The 20198-nt window shown below is 40.4% G+C and overlaps 1 protein-coding gene across 2 annotated transcripts in view; it reads right to left on the bottom strand.

Moving 5' to 3' along the window:
- Positions 1 to 20198, bottom strand: part of LOC103607924 (armadillo repeat-containing protein 8) — a 78967-nt gene that overhangs the window by 24517 nt on the left and 34252 nt on the right. For both annotated transcript variants that reach the window (XM_008592381.1, XM_008592382.1), the window contains 4 exons: positions 10469 to 10551; positions 10074 to 10155; positions 4795 to 4881; positions 1793 to 1885 (listed from right to left, as the gene is read on the bottom strand). In XM_008592381.1, the coding sequence (XP_008590603.1) occupies positions 1793 to 1885; positions 4795 to 4881; positions 10074 to 10155; positions 10469 to 10551 (345 nt within the window). The remainder of the gene's footprint in view (positions 1 to 1792; positions 1886 to 4794; positions 4882 to 10073; positions 10156 to 10468; positions 10552 to 20198) is intronic.

Below are 20198 nucleotides of genomic sequence, written 5' to 3' on the forward strand. Positions count from 1 at the left end.
GATCCAAAAATCCCTTGCATACTACAGTCTTATTATAATATGTGCTTACTGCCATCCAGGAACTTATTTTAAATAAGGAACTAAGACATATGAGAGATCAAGTTACCTAAGGATGCAAGGCAGCATGGCAGAGCAAAGAGAGTACTCACTGGGTGTCAAGTTACCTAGGCCAAAGGTGATTTTGAGTTTCATATTTTGCAGAGAATTCAGTAGCTGGTAATATCGAGACTGATGAGAATAAGGTAGTTGAGGATTTGAGTAGTAGGATAATAAGTTCAATTTCCAATATGGAAGTTGTGCATGGCAGGGAACTCTCAAATGAAGTCCCATAGGCTGTTTAAATGATAGATCTGGGTATAGGTAACAGTTATTTTTGGATATGTAGATTTCAAAGTAATCTCTATTAGGGGAGTTGAATCCATGACAGCAAATGAAGTCCCTGAAACTGAAGTATAAAGGGAATTGGAAACTGGGAACTGAAACTTGAGGGAATGTCCTTGAGAAGGAGGTTGAAAAGGAGGTTAGGTAGAAAGTGAGTTAAAAAAAAACCAAAACTAAGTCACGGGAAAGAGTTTCAAGAAAGAAAAGTGCTAAAATCTATGCCAAGTTAAGGAGAAAAATAACTATGAAACAACTGGATTTGGTGCTTTTTTAGAAGATGATTATTTCTATCCCAAAGATTGTGTGAAAACAAAGCAGACACAGCATTGAACAGGAAGTACAGCATGGGCTTGGGACAGGTTCAGAACCCATTTCCATCATCCATTAACTGTGAGGCATTCACCCTCACAATTCATTTATCCTCCCTGAGTCCTAGTTTTCCATTTGTAAAGTGGATATATACCACTATAACTTAAAATAAGAATTAGAGGTAACAAATATAAAACACCTAGCTCAGTGTCTGGTTCACAGCAATTAAATTGTAATTACTACAATTATGTTTAAAAAATTCATGTAGGATTACTCCATTTTTAATTTCAATAAAATGTATTTTAATAACCTTAAGGAGAAATGGCTCTCCAATCTTGTACTTATAAAAGTGTTGGAATCTATATTATAAATTATTTACAAGAAACTGTTAAAAATTATTAAGCATTTATGCACCAATTCTGTTACCTTGGGCTAGTTATTTAATCATTCTGCAAAATACAAGTATGAGAGGCAATACCTTTGCTAATTAGCTCAATTTAGCCACTCCACAATGTATTTCAAAACATCATGTTGTACACCATAAATATATACAATTTTAATTTGTCAATAAAAAAAATCATTCTGTACCTTAGTTTATTCATCTGTAAAGTATAATAAGAATACTCCCTAGCTTATTTCATAAAGTTATTCTAAAGAGCAAAGAAGACATGAAAGTGCTTTGTAAAGTATGTAGCTCTATACAAATATCAACATGTTCATGATGAGAAAAATTCGTTTTCTCAAAATTAGATAAGTCTATAGTTTCTTCAAGTTTCAACATCTGTTCACTTTTCTTAAAAACAGATAGGAAAACTAAGGCATATAATGAAAGCTGACTAGCTTGTAGGTCCTAGATCACTAGAAAACTAGGCAAGAATAGCAAGATTTAAAAAAAAAATAAAATTCCAGACATTTCAAATGACACATTCTTCAGTTCTAACTTTGAGAAAAAGCTCTATTCCCTTTGTAAATAATGACATATATAAAAGGGTGAAACATTAAAATTCCAGACATTTCAAATGACACATTCTTCAGTTATAACTTTGAGAAAAAGCTCTATTCCCTTTGTAAATAATGACATATATAAAAGGGTGAAACATACCATTAAAGCCCAAATTCCATTTACTCGTAAAGCGGGATTTTCACTCTGGGTTAATCCACAAAGTAGCTCTACAGCTCCTGATTCTAAAATAGGCTGTGATTGAAAGGTAAAAAAACACAGCTTTAAAGTCAGATTTGCAAATTCAATGTGTATACACTTGGCACTCTGACTACAATTTCTTCCCCATCCTGACCCAATTCCAAGCAATTTAAAACAGGAAATAATGTGGCCATAAAAATCACTTTGAGAAGGGCAAGGACAATTATTCTCTCACAAATCCAAAAAAATCTCTGCCATTTCCTTTTTCTTTATAGTCCTGGAGGACTCAGGAGACACCCTATTTATCCGTACATTTCACACATGTCTTTACGGTCCCACCATCTTGCTCCCTACTCTCATTCTCGCCATCCTCTGACACTCTGACACTCCCTGCTCTGTTTATGCATGTATCTTGTGTGTTGCTTACAAGCTATGACTATGAAGCAATATAATTGGTTTAGGAAAAAATATATAATGGAACTTAGGTAACCAAATCGTTCTCCTTCCAAATTGTTGATCTTACTCCAAACACAGTGCAGAATTAATCTTCTGGGTCTATTTTCAGGACTATTTATCAATCACACAAGTAAAACAGTTTTGTACTTTTACAGTCACGCCATATTGTACACTTAAAATAGCATGCTTTAGCGGGCCACTTACTTTATGATACTTGGCTAAAAACAGTTTTTGGCAATTTACAAAAAACTTCAAACCTTAGAGGATTAAGATTTACCATCACCACGATTGCTTAAAGGTCATCTGTCAAGTGGATTCTAGAAATGTCTTACGCAACTCAGATCTATCAGCTAGAAAAAGGGCAGTGCTTTTCAAGATGACAGGTACATATTCCTCTACTTGTACAAATAGTGGTATTTTTTAAACTTTTTATTCTGAAGTAAGTTCAAACTTATAGAATAGCAAGAATAACACAAAGATCTCCCACATAATATTTTCCCAGATCCACCAATTTTTTTTTTTTCCTTTTTGTCTTTTTTCGTGACCAGCAACGGATCGCAACCCTCAGTGTCGCGCCCATACCGGACCGGGACCGGCAACGGGATCGCAACCCACAGTGTTGCTCCCACACCTCGCTCAGCCAGTGAGCGGCTGGTCTGTATATGGGATCCAAACCCTTAGCGGGAGCGCCGCCGCGCTTCCCAAGCGGCGCACTGTAGCAGTGCGCCACCGGGCCGGCCCGATCCACCAATTTTTAACATTTTGCCATAGTTACTTCATCATCAACTCTCATTCTACACATTACTCATCTTTTCGGAACCGTGTGAAAGTAGAGTGCATACATCATGCCCCTGTAACCTTAATATTTCAATGTGTATTTCCTAAGAACAAGAATACTCTCTGAGATAACCATAGCGGGGTTACCAAACTCAGAAAAGTTAACATTAAATTAAAACAATACTTCTATCGACTCTATATTCCATATTCCAATTTTGTCAACTGGCCTCAAAATGTTCTTATAGCATTTCCTTCCCTTGAAGTTCAGGATCCAGTTTATTTTTAACGTTTTAAAAAAAATCAATATAAATATTAATGATCCGTGTTATAACACCAAGGTCAAAGGTTTGGATCCCTGTACTGGCCAGACACACACAAACGATCCTATGCCTGAGCTCATCCACCTTATTTCTTAACCATATCCTAAATACTCTGAAGGGAGATCTGTCTGAGGCAACACAAGAACTGTTCAGGATGAATAGCAGTGTTGCACTGGCTATAACCAGATCATCATCAGGCCAAGACTCCACTTCAGGGCAGAGAAGGACAGCTGGAGGCTCTGGCACCCTATCTTGCTTCTCTCTTCCTTTATAGTAACTACCAGTCTCTCTATTTTGTTCCAGGATTTCTGCTTGTTGAATAACTGTCATTGAAACTCCACCTTGTTAATACTGACATCCTAATTACAGTCAAAGCTTGCAGATGTTATAATGCATAAAATAAAGTCAACAAAAATGGTACTACTAAATGCACAATAAACCTGAGTTTATGATTGGGCAGACCAGAGATACTGTAACATACTAAAACGATAAGGTTTCTCCCTTCCTTTATTAAAGTTTATTTTAATTTTCCATATTAAGAAAAACAATATATGCTCAAATAATTTATAAAATGCAGGAAAAAAGGGGGAAAAATCCCCACATTCAATCATTTCCCAAACTACCATTAACATTGAAAGATTATTTTCCAGTGCTAGCAGTTATCTCCTTGAAATGACTTGTAATCTTGGTTTATAAAATTGTCTTAATTTATTCTTTAGTAAATACAGTTTGAAACAATTTATTATTTGTGAAATTACTTCTTACATTTGCAGTTTCAGGGAGTTTATATTGACTATAAATTGTAATGTCTTTTAAATAAGCTGAATATGCTAGATAGAATAAAAGGAATAATGGAAAATGACAACCATATTTTTAAATGAATGGTTTATTTGCCTTTCACCCCCCAATCAAATAATTCAGAGGTAGTTTTTATTTATTTGTTTATTTTTGATTGCTTTCTTTCTTTTTGACAAAAGTGTATTCTTGAATGCACAACAGGCTCTACAACACTTCATTCTGGCTATAGGTGGCAAAAGATGCTACGGCAGGAATCTAGATGTTCAAACAGGAATGGAATCGAGGGTCACCATCACCTCGGGCACAAGGAATTTTTGCCAGATTCCTTAATTCCACCTGTGGCCGGGGGCCCTTCCCCACAGTCTTTGCTTTCAGTTCCTCTAGTTCCTTCTGCTCCTCTTTTGGTTTCTGCTTGATAAGCCTTATCTTCCTCGTCCATCTCCTTGGCCTGCTTCTTGGGCTGTTTCAGGAACTTCTTGCCACCTTTGTGGCTGGGCCCAGAAGTAGTTCTTAAACCCAATCCACAAATTTCAGTGTCAACTACCATAAAATGTATTTGATTGAGCTCTACCTGTACCAGGCAAAGTCCATGAAGAGAAAAAAAATACTAACCTCTTTGCTTGGAGAAAATTCGAGGAGAAGATTACATAGCATGGAAGATGCCACTACTAGGATTTCATCTGGTGCATTTTGTAAAACCTACGAAATTAAAAAAGGGATACTATTAATGGTTTGAAATCATAGAGCTGAGATCCTAAGAAGACAAAATAAAAACAGAAGCAATTATCTTTCAACCTGATTTCTCATATTGGAGAGATGGCTAGAAAAGATCCACTTACTGTGTCAAACTTTACTTAGAGCTCTAGTTATGACTAAGACCCTCCTCATATCTATCTTGCTTGGAGGAGCTGCAGTCTCACTGGAGGTTGTTGCAGGCAGGAAACAGACACAAGTCAGGAAGCAGGTACTACACAAAAAGCATGAAGATCATGGGACTGCTTTGGGGCAAGTCAGCCCATACTCGGTCAAATAAGGCCACTTATGAACACACAGAACTGCCCCAGCAGCTGACTTTCTGATGTGTCTCTTGTTTGACCAGAAAATGAATGGACTAAGCTACTGCATAGGCAGGGCAATGTGGGAGACTGGTTTTTAGGCCTGAAACACACAGACCTGGTTCCAACCCTGACACTTCCACTAACTAGATGTGTGAACTTGAGCACATTTCTGAACCTGTCTGAGCCTTCATTTCTTCATCTATAAACTGAAGAAAATAACAAATCCTTGATAGGACTATTTAGAATTAAATGTGATATGGTGAATAATAAGGCAAGCACCATAGCATGTAAATTAAAAACAGACTGGCTGGATGCAGATTTCAGCTCAAAAAACTAAATAAGTACATGAATTTCTCAGCTGTAAAATGAGGATAATAGTACTATAAATAAAACTGCTTCATAGGATTGTTATGAGAATATATGAAAAAATTTTAGAACATTAACAGGCACATAGTAATGACTAATAAGTGATGTTTTGAAAAAGGTAATTTATTGTCATAATTGCTGCTGTTATCAGACACACAATAGGTATACAGGTAACTAACGGCTATGAACTTTCATTGAACTCAAAAGGCAACACAGTGTGATGATAAATGTTAGCTGCTGTTAGTTATTATCAGAACCTGTTCTTTCTAGATTCTAAGAGGGAAGACTTCTTAAACACCAGCACTTATATGCAATAACGACTTCATCCAAATTCTTTGCATTTGGGATCAGATTAGACTCAGGCTTGTGATCCGCAAACTAGGAGCTCTAGCTACGTAAATCAGAAATGGATAATCACAAAAAATTTCTGGGAGTTAAATATACATACTATATTATGTATTTTTATTATATGACATATCATATTATATACCTTCCTCAGGCTAAACCAAGTCTGAAGCTCCCAAGTTAAGAATAAGCAAGAATTATAAAATAGAAGCAGCTCTCCTAAGGTATTATGTTTTAACTCTCCTGTGAATTGTTAATTAGTTGATAAAGATCAAGACTCACATACTATGCTTGCTGATCTCTGTGTCTGCCAGAACTTTCTCTCAGACCCTGTTCAACCTTCCCTTGCCTTGCCCTTCCTACAACTCTCAGATGCACCCTGCACCCATGCTTAAAATTATCCCAGCCCTTCCAGTCAGAAGTCATTCCATTCTCCTCTGAGCTCCCACTGCCATTGTTTGTGACCTCTCTCAGGATCCTCACTACTGTCCAACTACCTATTCAAATTCTTGGTGCAGTTATGCCACTCTCACCTTCTATTAATAAATTTAAGCTTTTTGAAAAAATAATCTTTATATCTATGGTCTAATTTATCCCGGCCTATAGCAACCTAATGGCACTGCACAAAATAGGTGCTCAGTAAATGTGGATTAAGAGAAATAACTATTTTCCAAAATTATATTACTTAGAATCACTGGTTGAAATAAGTGAATGTCTACCAAGTCTTTAAAAAGTTGTTTTAGTTGACATGATTCATTTTGTAAAATATTATTTATTGTTTTAGAGATTAATTTGCTTTTATCAAGTTTTATTTCCAAATTAGATAATATCTAATTATAAACTAAAACAGAAAAGAACCTATGAACTTTTTTTTTTTCCTTTTTTTGGTCTTTTTTCATGTCTGGCAACGGATCGCAACCCTCAGTGTCGCACCCGTACCGGACCGGACCGGCAACAGGACTCCTTTTTTTGGTCTTTTTTCATGTCTGGCAACGGATCGCAACCCTCAGTGTCGCACCTGTACCGGACCGGACCGGCAACAGGATCGCAACCCTTGGTGTTGCCCCCACACCTCGCTCAGCCAGTGAGCAGAACCGGTCTGTATGTGGGATCCGAACCCTCCGCGGGAGCGCCGCCGCGCCCCCAAGCGGCGCACTGCTACAGTGTGCCACTGGGCTGGCCTGAACCTATGAACTTTTAAAAAGCATTTACATACTGCAGTGTAAAATACAACATGTGAAACTCAGAAGTGAACACCTAACACTGTGAACAAATAGAATTTCACCAAAATAGGAACAAAAATTAATCACAAATACACATAAAAATTTTAATTAAAATCAAATGCCTCTTCTCCTGTGGTTTGCTAACCAACAGTTAAAAACATGGAAAAGCAAAAGGGAAACATCAGTAGATTTGCAAACAGCCTCTTAACTATGAGTAACCAAAATGTATCTGAAGTAAATCACTGGTTTATTTCCAAGCTCTTAATACAATATTTTAAATGTACAACAAAATTGTAGTTTGACAGTAATTATACACACATGTACCCATGTGCACAAAGCCCCTCTAGATTGATTGCTCACCAGACATTTTCCCAAGGAGAACTAGATAGAAACCACATGTTGCTCCATTTCTGATTGTATAACAGACGGGTACTGAGCTGAGCAATCAGAGAAAACAGCTCTATATGAAAAGGAAGTTATTCTGGGAAGCAAAAGAACACTTTAAAAAATCTTGAATGGATAATCAATAAATCAAAATCAAGCTGCTATGAAAAAGTTGTAATCTAAGAATAAGAAAGAGTGGGAACAATGAAAGAAAACATCATTTACCTGAGGAGAACCTTAAAAAATCCAAGAATGCCAAATCTGAACACAATGGTTTTAGATAAAGGACTGTGAACCTGAAAGGGACTTTTGTTGGTGGGGACTGGCACACTCTCTGAGCAAATGTCTTCCCAGTGTGGAGAGGCACTGATATTGTAGTTGGAGAGTGGGGAATTGGTAAATAACTTAAGATTTGGGGTTCTTAATGAGGTTCAGGAAGCAAAAAGATAGCAAGGAATGAGGAATATTCAGAAGAGATGAATATATCCAACAGGTTGAAACTTGGGAAGGCGTGCCAACGGATGGAAATGGGTCAAGTTCAATGTCACAGGCTTAGGCAGGCTCACTGGAAAAGACAAATTAAAGAAAATTATATTGTCCTGGTAAGCCTCACAAGGCCAACACTGTGACATTGTTTTTTTTTCCCTTTTTTTTTTTTGTCTTTTTTCGTGTCCGGCAACGGACCGCAACCCTCAGTGTCGCGCCCATACCGGACCGGGACCGGCAACGGGATCGCAACCCTCGGTGCTGCGCCCGCTCCTCGCTCAGCCAGTGAGCGGGAACCGGTCTGTATGTGGGATCCGAACCCTCGGCGGGAGCGCCGCTGCGCTCCCAAGCGGCACACTGTAGCAGTGCGCCACCGGGCTGGCCCGGCTGTGACATTCTTTTAGACTAGAAACCTCTTGGTGTTCCCTGACAGCTCCTGAATAGTGAATCATTCCACCTAATCCTGTCACTCCTTCCAATGAAGTATTTCCAGGGTTCATATAGTCTTTCCTAACCCACTGCTATTGCCTTATTCCAGGACCTCAACATATAAATCATGTAATCTGCCATGAGACGAACCTCCCCATGAGAAGAACTACCTAGCATGTCAATTCCCAAGGTCTGTGGCACTGGTCCAACTCTTCCACCTGGTCCTTACCTGTCCATTGGTTTGTCTCATTATATCCCACCACTCCACTAGAGTCATAAAGCCATCTTTGCCCTTTCCCACAAATACCATACATAATGTTTCTGCTCATGCTATTATTTTCTTTGGAAAATCCTCTTGTTTTTCTTCTGCCTTCAAAGCCCACTTCATATTCTTCCTGCCTGAAGCCTCTCCTGAGTATGTCTGCCACACTGACGTCCCTATTCTAACTTGAGGCTTTAAGCCAATGGCAAGAGCTCCATAGCAAAAATTTTGGTAGTCCAGTGTGTCTGGAGGCTTTGCTTATTAGCATACGGTAGGTACTAAGAAACAAAACAAAACAAAAAAAATTTAAACAAAAAAACCTCTTGATTAAATGCAAGGTATATGGTAACTTAAGAAGAAAAAAAAAAAAAAAGACAAAAGACCAGTTTGACCCATGGTTATGTAACACAAACGTACTTCAAAAAGTTCAGGAAAAATACAATTAAAAGATAACACAAATCTTTCCCTGAACTTTTTAAAGTACCCTCGTATATTAGGGATAATGTTAAGCAGCAGCCTCACACACACTCTAGGTCTTGATTCAGATTCATTTGCCCTAAACCTTTTTTTTTGTGTTTTTTTTTTTGTGGGGGCAGGGGAGGAGAAAAGTACTCAAGAGGACACCTAACACCAAAAAAAGTTATGTTAAAAAATATCCAGGAATTGCCAAAAGACTAAGAATACCAAATTATATCTGTAAATGACTGATTCCTTTCCTTTTTATAAATAAAAATTACAAGGACAACTCTAAAAGTAAGTTTAAAGTGTGATACTAAATACTAAACACACAGGGAGATCAGATCAGTAACTAAAGTTTAGTTAGAATGAGAAAACCAGGAATATACAGTCATCCATTGGTTTCCAAAGGGTAATGGTTTCAGGATGCCTTGTGGATACCAAAATCCATGGATACTTAAGTCCTGCAGCTGGCCCTGGAACCCATGGAAAGGAAAAGTTGGCCCTGCATATCTATGGGTTATTCATACTGTGAATACTGTATTTTTGATCCAAGCTTGGTTGAATTCGCAGATGTGGAACCCATGAATACAAAGGGCAGACTATACATTGGTTGGAAAAATTCTGCATAAAAGTGGACCCGTGCAGTTCAAACTTGTGTTGTTCAAGGGTCAAGTGTATTTCCCCCTCACACGAGATACTGACCTCAAATACACACTCTAGGTTTGCAGATGCTTAGAATGTCCACTTTGAAGACATAAAAGTTCAAAATGCTCTACACAAAAATGAGACATACTCCTATACCCAGGGAATGTTGTCAACTAGCTCAGCTCACTCTGGCTCTGTGGGCACAGCTGTTAGTTGCTGACCCTTTGTTCTTACCTTCATTAAAGGTTTCCACACAGCATGATCTTGAAAACTGGTCCGAAGCTGCTGCACAGATCTGGATAAACTGTGCAAACATCTACAAAAAAATAATAAAAATCAGCTTCACAAGCAGCCAAAACCTTTTACTTTTCAAACACATTGCTTGGCATTTCACAATTACTAATGCACACTTCAAGTACATCTACAGACACTGTTAAGTCAACTATATCAGAACACTTCATGGGCTTTGGAGACTGAGTTCTGTTAGATGATATTACACTCTGTATGAATTTGCCTGAGCATACTTTCCAGTAACATTTGGATTCTGTGCTTACTCGGTGAAGGACCGGAAAGGGAACAGGTTAAACACACGGCAAAGGACTTTTATTCAGACCATTTAAAGCTCATACCTGACGGCAGCTAACCGCACCTTGACACTAGACTCAGACAAGCCAGTCACAATTCGGTCCATCATATTTTCAGTCTCAATGATCTGGAGAAAAAGGTTAATGCTGCATAAATGAAGGTGACAAACTTCACTGCTTGTAAATTCAAGTATGTTAACATCCATTAAAAGTTTAATGTTGTTTTTGGCAGTAGATTTTACCTCTCAAACAATCATCTTGCGGTGGGGGCGGGCAGCTCATCAGAAAGGTAGGGCTAGCCCACTAAGGACCTGCCAGGCTGAATGACGGGCACAAGGGGCAGGTTATGTTTCTTTGCTTATTTTAAAAGACATTTAAACAAAAATTAAATGGCATAAGTATTGCAGAGGCAATGCATAAACAATCTTGAAAAATAGTAAAAGTATAACTTGAACTTCCCTTGGACATGTTTCTGCCAGAGTGAGATTCTAGAAAAATTGTAGTCCACACTCAATCCTCATGAAATGGAACATGTGGGCTTCTGACAGAGCCACCCTATGGCTACTTTTTTACCAAGTGATTAAAACTAAGTATTTAGAAAAGTAATTTTTGTCATCTTTCACTATAGCACTAAGTCCTGCTACATGTAATCACTATAATCATGAAGCTTTTTTTTTTAAATTAAAAATAAGCCTGCAATTTTCCTTAAATAATATACACATATACAAATAGTGTGTGGAGGAAATTAATTTGTGTGGGCCTATGGAAAAAGAGCCTTTGTATATCAGAATAAAGTGCTAATGTGATCACAACACAAATATTAAGAAAAATAACTAATATTTGTTGAATTCTTCTACATGTCAGGTATTGTGCTAGGCATGTTACACATCTGATTTAACTTTCGCTCTTTTGTAGGCATTATTATTATTCCTACCGACATATTAGGAAATTGAAGATTCTAGATAATACAGAGCTTTCCTGGGATCATGGAGCTGAGACTGGAACCCAGGCATCTGACTTGAGTCCATATGCTTAGCCACACCTGAAATAAAGCCCTGCCTGTACTCATCAGGTAGTTGCCAGTATGGACAACTCATTAAAGGGAGTCATTATTCTCACCTGTCAACACCTAGACCAGTGGATTTTAACCCTGGCCACAGAGAAAAGTTATCTGGGGAGCTTTAAAAAATCCTTATGTCCAAGCCACACAGCACACCAATTAAATCAGATTCTTGGGGTGGGGTGAGGGCAGGCACCTGCAGTGATTGATTGATTGATTGATTGGCGGCCAGCCAGTATGGGATCGGAACACCACACTCTAACCAAATGAGCTAACTGGTCAGCCCCCACCTGTATTCTTTTTAAAGAGTTCCCCAGGGGAGTCCAGTGTGTAGCCAAGGTTGCAGATCACTGACCTAAACTAAAATCAGAGGATTCAGAAAGCTGACCTTAGAACAGGAGAGGGTGGGAAAATTTCAGGATGTTCAAGCCAAATAGGAAAAGAGAAGAAAATATAGTCAAGGGCTGGCCAGTTAGGTCAGTTCTTTAGAGCACAGTCTTATAACACCAAGGGCAAGGGTTCGGTTCTGTGTATTGGCCAGCTGCCCGTCCCCCCCACCCCCCAAAGAAAATATAATTGAAATTAACAGTGACCACCAAGGAGGAGAAAAATATTAACCATTAAGAGCAGGGAACCACACTTTAACTGCAGGTTAGGAGTGGTAATTTTTATATGGTGTTTTAGTTTCCAAAGATCTATGTATTGATTTACTCCTCACCCCTGACAAAGCCTAATCCCATCCTTACCTTTATGTACACCCACTCTCTGTCCTCACTGTCACCTCTAGCCCCCAAACTCCTCCCTTTCTAAGTCTACCTACTCTTTTCAACCCTCCCATGCCTTATTCCCCTGACATTGATGGCCTGCTCAGACACTCCACTTAGTAGACAAATCCTTTTTCTCCCTCTCCTCCCACCACTCTCCATTCCTGCTCTGGATCCAAAACTGCTGATGATGCAGTAGAAAACCCACCAACCCTGGTTGACAGCTTTCTCAGCTATGCTATCCCACCTTAGTGGGACCTCACTCCTGGTCACCAGCCTTGCACTCACCTGCAGGAGATCCCCATATTCCTCATGGTGCCTGCCTCCTACTTCAAATTCCTCCTACCATCCTCATGCCATCAGCTCCTCTGTGCCCATCTCGTCTTCTTTCTGGGATATTAGTTGCCTCAACTTCCCACTTCTTACTGAAACGTCTCCACATTTTCACCTTTTTCTTCACTTTTATGTTGAACTTGAGGACTTCAAACTCGAAACCCTTCTACCTTGGCCCACAAATTACCTCCCCATACTTTTCTTGCATCTGTACTCTTACCCACCACCATGGATCCTTTCCCTCAGCTTGCCCCACCTCCCACTTCCACCCCTATTTAAAAGACATAAGTGCCCAAACTCTAACCTCTTAAAGCTTTAGTCCTCTCCCCCCTTCCCATCCTTGAATTGATATGCATCCCAAAGGCTCTGCCCCTCTCTCTACATATATGACAATATTATGACTTCAAAACCAGCTTGATATGGGTACTTTCCTAATCTAAAGTTCTGTCCTAGAGTTCTTTCCTGACCTGTATCTCCATATTTCCAATTGCCTGATAAACACAATGTGGATGTTCAGTGGAACTTCTGATTATATCCCATACTATGTTTATCCCTGCCCCCAACCCAGCCCTGGTGAAACCTGTTCCTTCCCTAAGTCTTTCTGTCTCTGTTAACAGTATTATCATTCTCTCATCCACCAGGCACTAAATTTGTATTAATTTTTTTTTTCCTTTTTGTCTTTTTTCGTGACCGGCAACGGATCGCAACCCTCAGTGTCGCGCCCGTACCAGCCCAGGACCGGCAACGGGATCGCAACCCTCGGTGTTGCGCCCGCACCTCGCTCAGCCAGTGAGCAGCCGGTCTGTACGTGGGATCTGAACCCTCGGCGGGAGCACCGCCGCGCTCCCAAGCGGCGCACTGTAGCAGTGCGCCACTGGGCCGGCCCCTAAATTTGTATTAATTTTTTTTTTCCTTTTTGTCTTTTTTCGTGACCGGCAACGGATCGCAACCCTCAGTGTCGCGCCCGTACCAGCCCAGGACCGGCAACGGGATCGCAACCCTCGGTGTTGCGCCCGCACCTCGCTCAGCCAGTGAGCAGCCGGTCTGTACGTGGGATCTGAACCCTCGGCGGGAGCACCGCCGCGCTCCCAAGCGGCGCACTGTAGCAGTGCGCCACTGGGCCGGCCCCTAAATTTGTATTAATTTTGATTCTACCTCTTCTCCCTTAACATCTGATCAACTTCCTTCACACTATACCTTATATTCATTCATTCCATCACCATTCTCAATCCATTAAGCTAGTTAGGACCTTACTGTTTCCTTGGGGGCTAATGGTAATGTATTTTTCCAAATTACCTAATCTTCTGTGCTACAGCATCCATCAAAGACTGGCTGGCTGATGGGTGACTTCAATCAAGTACCTGTCACTGTTCTTGAAACAGACAAAGCCAAATCAGGACCTTCAGCATGGGAAGGAAATTAAAACCTGGGGCAAAAGTCTCAGGCACTAGAGGGCTAGATGCTGATGCCTGAAAACTCCTGGTGGCTTGGGAAATTATTTTTACTCAGGAATGGGAAGTGATAACTTGGGAGAAATAGTTGCCTGTACTGGACATAGTTACATCATCAGAGAAAAAGTTAAATGTGGTGGCTGTGACAGGGGGAGGGAGAGATAGATGGAAGGGACACATGATTACTTGTGGAATATACTAAAAAGCATATGTACTTCACAGGGCCTGGTTTTCCAAAGCCTTGCAGTTTCAAATATTGACCTTGCAAAGACAGGAAATTTTCCTCAGGCTATAAGTCTCTGTTGCAAGATAAGAATTGTGGCACAGCTGGTTGCTGGCTCAAAGACAGACTAGTTACTGATTGTTATGTAAAGATACTGAGAAATTGCTATATGAAGGAATGTTTGCTAAGATCAAGCTGTGTTGATAAGATCACTTAACTGTCTACTGGAATGTCACCTGGCTTGTTTCACTGAAAGTTACCAGCCTATACTGTTAAACTATAACCCCACCTATGTCTCTTCCTGTAACTTCCCGGTCTGGAAAATAAATGCAGGAAGAGAACCCCAATTCAGCATTAATTTCCCAAATGAAACGGTTGGCTCTTGCTTGAGTGTTCCCAGGGAAGTTAACCACTTTGGGGCTTCTCACTGCTCGGAAGAGATGGGCTTTGAGTAATCCTTTGCATCTCCATCACCCAGGGGAAGAGGGGTGACAAATCCGTAGGGGGTGAAGCAACACAAAGCAACAAAATGGTGCCCCGTGTGAGGAACAAACTCATGACCTTCAGATAACTCAAACTGGGCTTTGTATAATTTGCTCTGATAAATGGACGCCTATTTACTAATCTGAATGTATAAAAATGTTCTTATCAACACACATTGTTGCCTGGGTTTACTAATCAAACTTCAACAACAAATGACACAGCTTCAAGAAGAAGCTCAAAAGATTACTATTAATCATTTAAATGATTTGGCCCATTGGCTTAATCCTACCCAGTGGTTTTCTGATTTAAATCTAAGAATTTGGATTATTGCTGGAATTAGTGTCTTATGTATCTTATGTTTTCTTATAGTGATTAAACTGTTACGTTCCATGGTCTAATGGACTCGTCAAGCTGAAGTAATGCTGACTGTTCTTCATCAGGACACCTTTGACTCTGACTCCCTCATCGCTTCTGATTTTTATAGTGGGTTAGAAATCGTGATTCTCATTTGATTTTAGAATAAGGTTTTTAGGTAAATGCATGTATGGGGCAAAAGCCTTCAGACAGGGGGCCACAGCCCATAGATAGTGTGGCCAAAGCCCATCTAATCAACTCTTAATCACTGGTTAGGTACGGGACTGTATACTTTAATTATTTTAGAGATGAAAGGTAGTTGTCATACTGGTTCTGTTAAGAGATTTTAAGAACTGCTGAAGGGAAAGTTATAGAAAAAAATGTTTGCTAGGGGCAAGCTGTCTGTTGGGGGAAACTTTAGAGGTAACTGTATTTAGATTTTATCATAAGAGTATAACTTTTGTTTAAGGAGAGGTCATACTTTAGATAATGAGCCAGTTTGACCAATTTAGCCCTTTACTAAATGTACTTTTGGAATGTCACTTTAATTTACTGATGTTACTAGTTTCCATTGTTAAGCTATACTTAGCCATAGACAACTTTTTTAACACTGCCCATGTCCTTATGTTCTACTTTGATGATTGAATCCACTGATTTTTCTTGTAAAACTTCTGTCAATAAAAAGAAAGGCTGCTCCCCTGATGGGTGGCAGTCCCTCCAGGCCTCATTGATTGTATTTTGAGTGAATTCTTTCTTTCTCTTTTATCCATCTCAGTTACACAGAGGAAAGTGTAACAATTACTCTCCAAGAAAAACTGAGAAATACTATCAGTACCAGCTCCAGGTGCTTAGGAAACCTGGGCACGGGCAAATCTTGAAAGATGCTTCAGGATAATGTTTACTGGCCACACTCAGCCAAAGATGTAAATCTACCAAGGGACAGAACCAGTGTACAATCATGTAGGCATTTAATAAAGTTTATCTCAGTATCGCCATAGGTCACAAATCCCTGAAATTGCTTAGCACCATGAAAAATCCTAATTCTATACAAGATGGCCCAGAAGATTCTACAAGCTTAGTATGGGGCTGAAGTCCAGACTGTGGCCCCTTCTCAAAGTTCATTAAGGGTGATAATCAAAGAAGCTGGGGAGAAGTACGGTGGTGATCAAAAATGAGTGAGTAGCCAACCCAGTGGTAAAGCAGTGGAATGAACTGTTATGGAGTGGATTTGCCGTAAAATCTTGAGCAACTCACTTTATCTCTGTGGGCCTATATGAGGGAATATATCACTGATTATTTTACATGCAATCCTCTGCAATCAGCAGGTGAACATAGATCATGTTAGTCTGTCTGGGAAGAACTATTATGTTGTTCAGAAGCAATGTGGGAAACAAGGCAGGTGAGGAGAGACTGAAGATGGTACAGGTCTAGTTAGACAGGGTGTCAAAATCAGGGAGAAGGCAAGGAAGGGCAAGCAGGGCACAGCTCCCACTTGTACTGTCGCAATCATTTTATTCAGCAAGTACCTGAGGACCAACTGAGTGCCAGGCATGGTTTTAAAAGTGAGGGGGAAAGAGACTTTGCTCCCACCAAATTTGCACTGTTGAATAAACAAGCACAATTAACTATTTGAGTGCCACAGCACTTGATTCTACAGCAGCAAGAGCACCTTACGAATGACAGGGGCCATGGGCTTAAGGCAGATAGAGTGAAATTGGTATCTACAAAGGGAAGGTAGGAAAGACACCCATTCTCAAGAATGGAAGTTTTACTATCAACTGGGAAGTGGCCACTAATGACCCTCCTGGAGAACATTCAGGCTCAAGTCAGAGGACAGTGGAGAACTTTTAGTGCCCAATCACTGTAATAGAGTGTAGCTTCGTGCTTTAAGTTTTCTATGGGTGTGTGGTGCCTGATACTTTGGGGATGAAGTACAGCTATAAGATGTGTGGTAAAACCTTCCCCTGAGTCAGGATATAAAACAATAGGACTATCTGGAGGTCCTTCAGGCATGAGTTGACCCTCCTTAGACCACAGTCTATCTCAATGTCTATAATAGGAGGCCTGGATTTGCAACTAAACTTGTCATGGAGGGACTTCAGTAACTTTGCCAGTGTTCTAGAAAGCATACTTCTTGAGTGTCTGGTCCATCTCCTTCATCAAGATATCAGTCTAAGAGTAAGAGGGTGAAAATAATATAAAATTAGAATGTGAACCCGTGATTCCAGTCCAAAAGGGTATGTATTCTGAGAGACCGTGTGAATGAACAACGTGATATAACCAAGGTTTTGAAGCCTTGAGGGCACTGAGATCATCTGTGCATGGATAAAAAGGGCATTAGAGTAAACACACTGACCAAAATGAGGACAGAAATGTAATTATAAGACAGGGAGTTTGGAATCGAGTCCAGAGAAAAAATTTTCAGGTCAGCAGGGAAGGAGTTGGTAGTGGCTGCTGCCACAGCCTTTTGACCCAGATGAAGATCTAACAGAGCACCACTTTTTCAGACATGGGATGTAAAGCCAAGAGCAATACAACATGTTCTCATGGTGCCTCTTAATGACCCCAGTACTGTGCTACAAAGCCTTGATATGATGGAGCGTGCCAAGTCCTAGCACCCTGCAAAGGCATCTTAGGTCCTTCCAGGATGTAAGAGCAATGCCCAGTGGAGCTGGAAGCTGTACTGCATCATGGTTCAGGTTGTAGATTCCTCAGCCATAGCTCAGCAAATATGCCCTGTGGTATAGCTGGTTGGATCTGCTAAAAGAGAAAAAGAGACAGTGCCCTTTGTTACATAGACACTGTGCCCAGCCAGAAGAGGTACTGGTGGTGGACTGAATCCTCAGAATGGAAGAGGCTATTTCTCTTTCTCTGCTCTTCTAGGGGTCTGGGCTGTAAACTTAACCACAACATTAAGTCACATGGAAGATGCTCATCAAGGGACTGGCCAGTTAGCCTTATAACACCAAGGCACCAAGGTCATGGGTTTGGTTCCCCATACTGGCCCCCTACCCCCCCCCCCCCAAAAAAAAGCTGCATCCTAAACTGACCAAGTTTTAGGTCAATGGACCAGGTGTTGTGTACCTCCCTGCTGGTGTCTTCAGTCTTTATGACTACATGCTTTTGCTAAGCTTTTTGTCTCTGGCATTACAGCTCTTGCAGGAGTACACAAAGATCTATTAGAACAGGATCTAAGCCTCCTCTTATTGAGAGAAAAGACCCCTATGGCCTGTGGGAGAGAGGAGCAGTCAGCCTACAGGATCATGGAGAAAATGCAGAACTCAAATAATACTAAGGCGGTAGTTCACGGTACACGTGGTAAAGTTAACAATTTGAAGATGGTCTTCCATTATAAGGGAATTTCCCAGTCCTCCAGGAGCTCTAGAGGACCCATAACATAGTTGTGGCTAGGACATAAGCCATCTTTTCCTCAGAGCATACACAGAACTAGAACAGTCAGAGGTATGGTCTTCAAGAAAAAATTAGACCCAACTGTTCTTCCAGCACGACCCAGGATGGAGCACTCTCCAGGCACTAGAAAAACTTCAGCTTGAACTTTGAACTGTGTTCAAAAGCAAAATATGTGGAAACTGAAACCAGGCAGATTCTTGGTGGTGTCAGCAAATTTCTCCGACAATTCAAAGTGGGTGGGCTTGGGATCAAGGGAGTGGATGACAAAGTGAGCACTCCTTAACATTAAACATTTATGCTCATGTGCACAATAGCCAGGCAAACAATTTAATTCCAAGTGGGCTTCTTTGAAAGGTTCCCAGGAAAAGTTCTAATGGAATGTAAATAATAACAAGACAAAACTGGCCAGAAAGAGTAAAGACCTGAAAGCAAACTCTGAAAGTCAAAAGAGGCAGCCATGTAATATCTAAGTGGATATGGTATCAAATCCACAGAGTCTGGTTAAAGCAGGAGGGACTAGGCAGCCAAGAAGGGTGCAGTACAAGGTCAAGAAGAGTAGGTCTGGCAAGGAAAAAGAATCTGTAACAGGAACTGGACCTGCTGGGTGTGGATGGCAATGCTTTAGCGTCCTAACTGTCAATACCAATGAGTCCCAGGGCACACACTTGGGTCTTTCCCAGCAGGGGTCACTTATTTAAGGTCTACCCCTTAGGAGATGAGCACTATGAACACAGTCTCATGTCACTGCCGTCAAAGACTGGTTTTGGGCAGGTCAGAGTGCAGTGGTGCTGAAAACTAGTTGATTACCACAAGTTACAGATTTCTTCATTGTTCCTTCTCAACTCCCATGCTTCACTTAGCTAGCCTTAAAAAAAGAGAGACTGGTTTTGGAAATGGGGAGAGGCTGGGAAAGAGAGACATTATGAGGCAACAAGGTAGATGCAGAGTGAGACAAGCATGTACAACCAGCTCATCTGGGTCGGCTGAGCAGAACTAACAGAGACCCGGGATCCATTCCCCAAAATGGAAAACCAATCTTTTCCTAGGTTTTAGGAAGTGACCATGTGAGATGGCTACAGAATACTTAACTGAAGGATATGATGTAATATATCATGGAAATGCTTGAGCACCTAATATTTATAATTCCTGAGTATATCCTTATACCATTTCCCCTTTACTGGAATAAACAAAGCAAAACAACAACAAAACCCTCCAACAGTACATGGTCTTCCATGAATCAAGCAAGGGCAGCTGCAGTGCTTGCTTTTTAAACAGGTTCAGTTGGGAAACCAATACTCTTACTGCATTCTTGTGCATGGAACTAATGGCAGTGGACATAGTTCTATGAAAGAACTAAACACACTGTGGCTGTTAATTTTTTAGTTGAATAATATTAAAATCTAGAGAGGTCTTAGAAATAGTCTTATCTGAGGTCTCTGAAATTCAGAAAGATTAAGTAACTAGTCCAGATTTTTTAGGCAAATCAAGGCAGAGCTGGGGCTTCCCTGGATTTTCTCACTTCCAGTGTGAGGTCCTTTCTACACAATGTGCTGTAAGTATGAGATTTTTGCTAAGCCTTTAATAATTATATTGAGAAGTGACTTTGAAAAGTCAGGGAAGGAAGAGAAGAACTATAAAAAGTTATCAGTGCTATAGGAACCAGAGACTATATAGTGATATCCTAGGCCAATAAAGG

This window comes from Galeopterus variegatus, unplaced genomic scaffold (genome assembly GCF_000696425.1).
Source record: "Galeopterus variegatus unplaced genomic scaffold, G_variegatus-3.0.2 Scaffold7852, whole genome shotgun sequence".
Taxonomy (NCBI): Eukaryota; Metazoa; Chordata; class Mammalia; order Dermoptera; family Cynocephalidae; genus Galeopterus; species Galeopterus variegatus.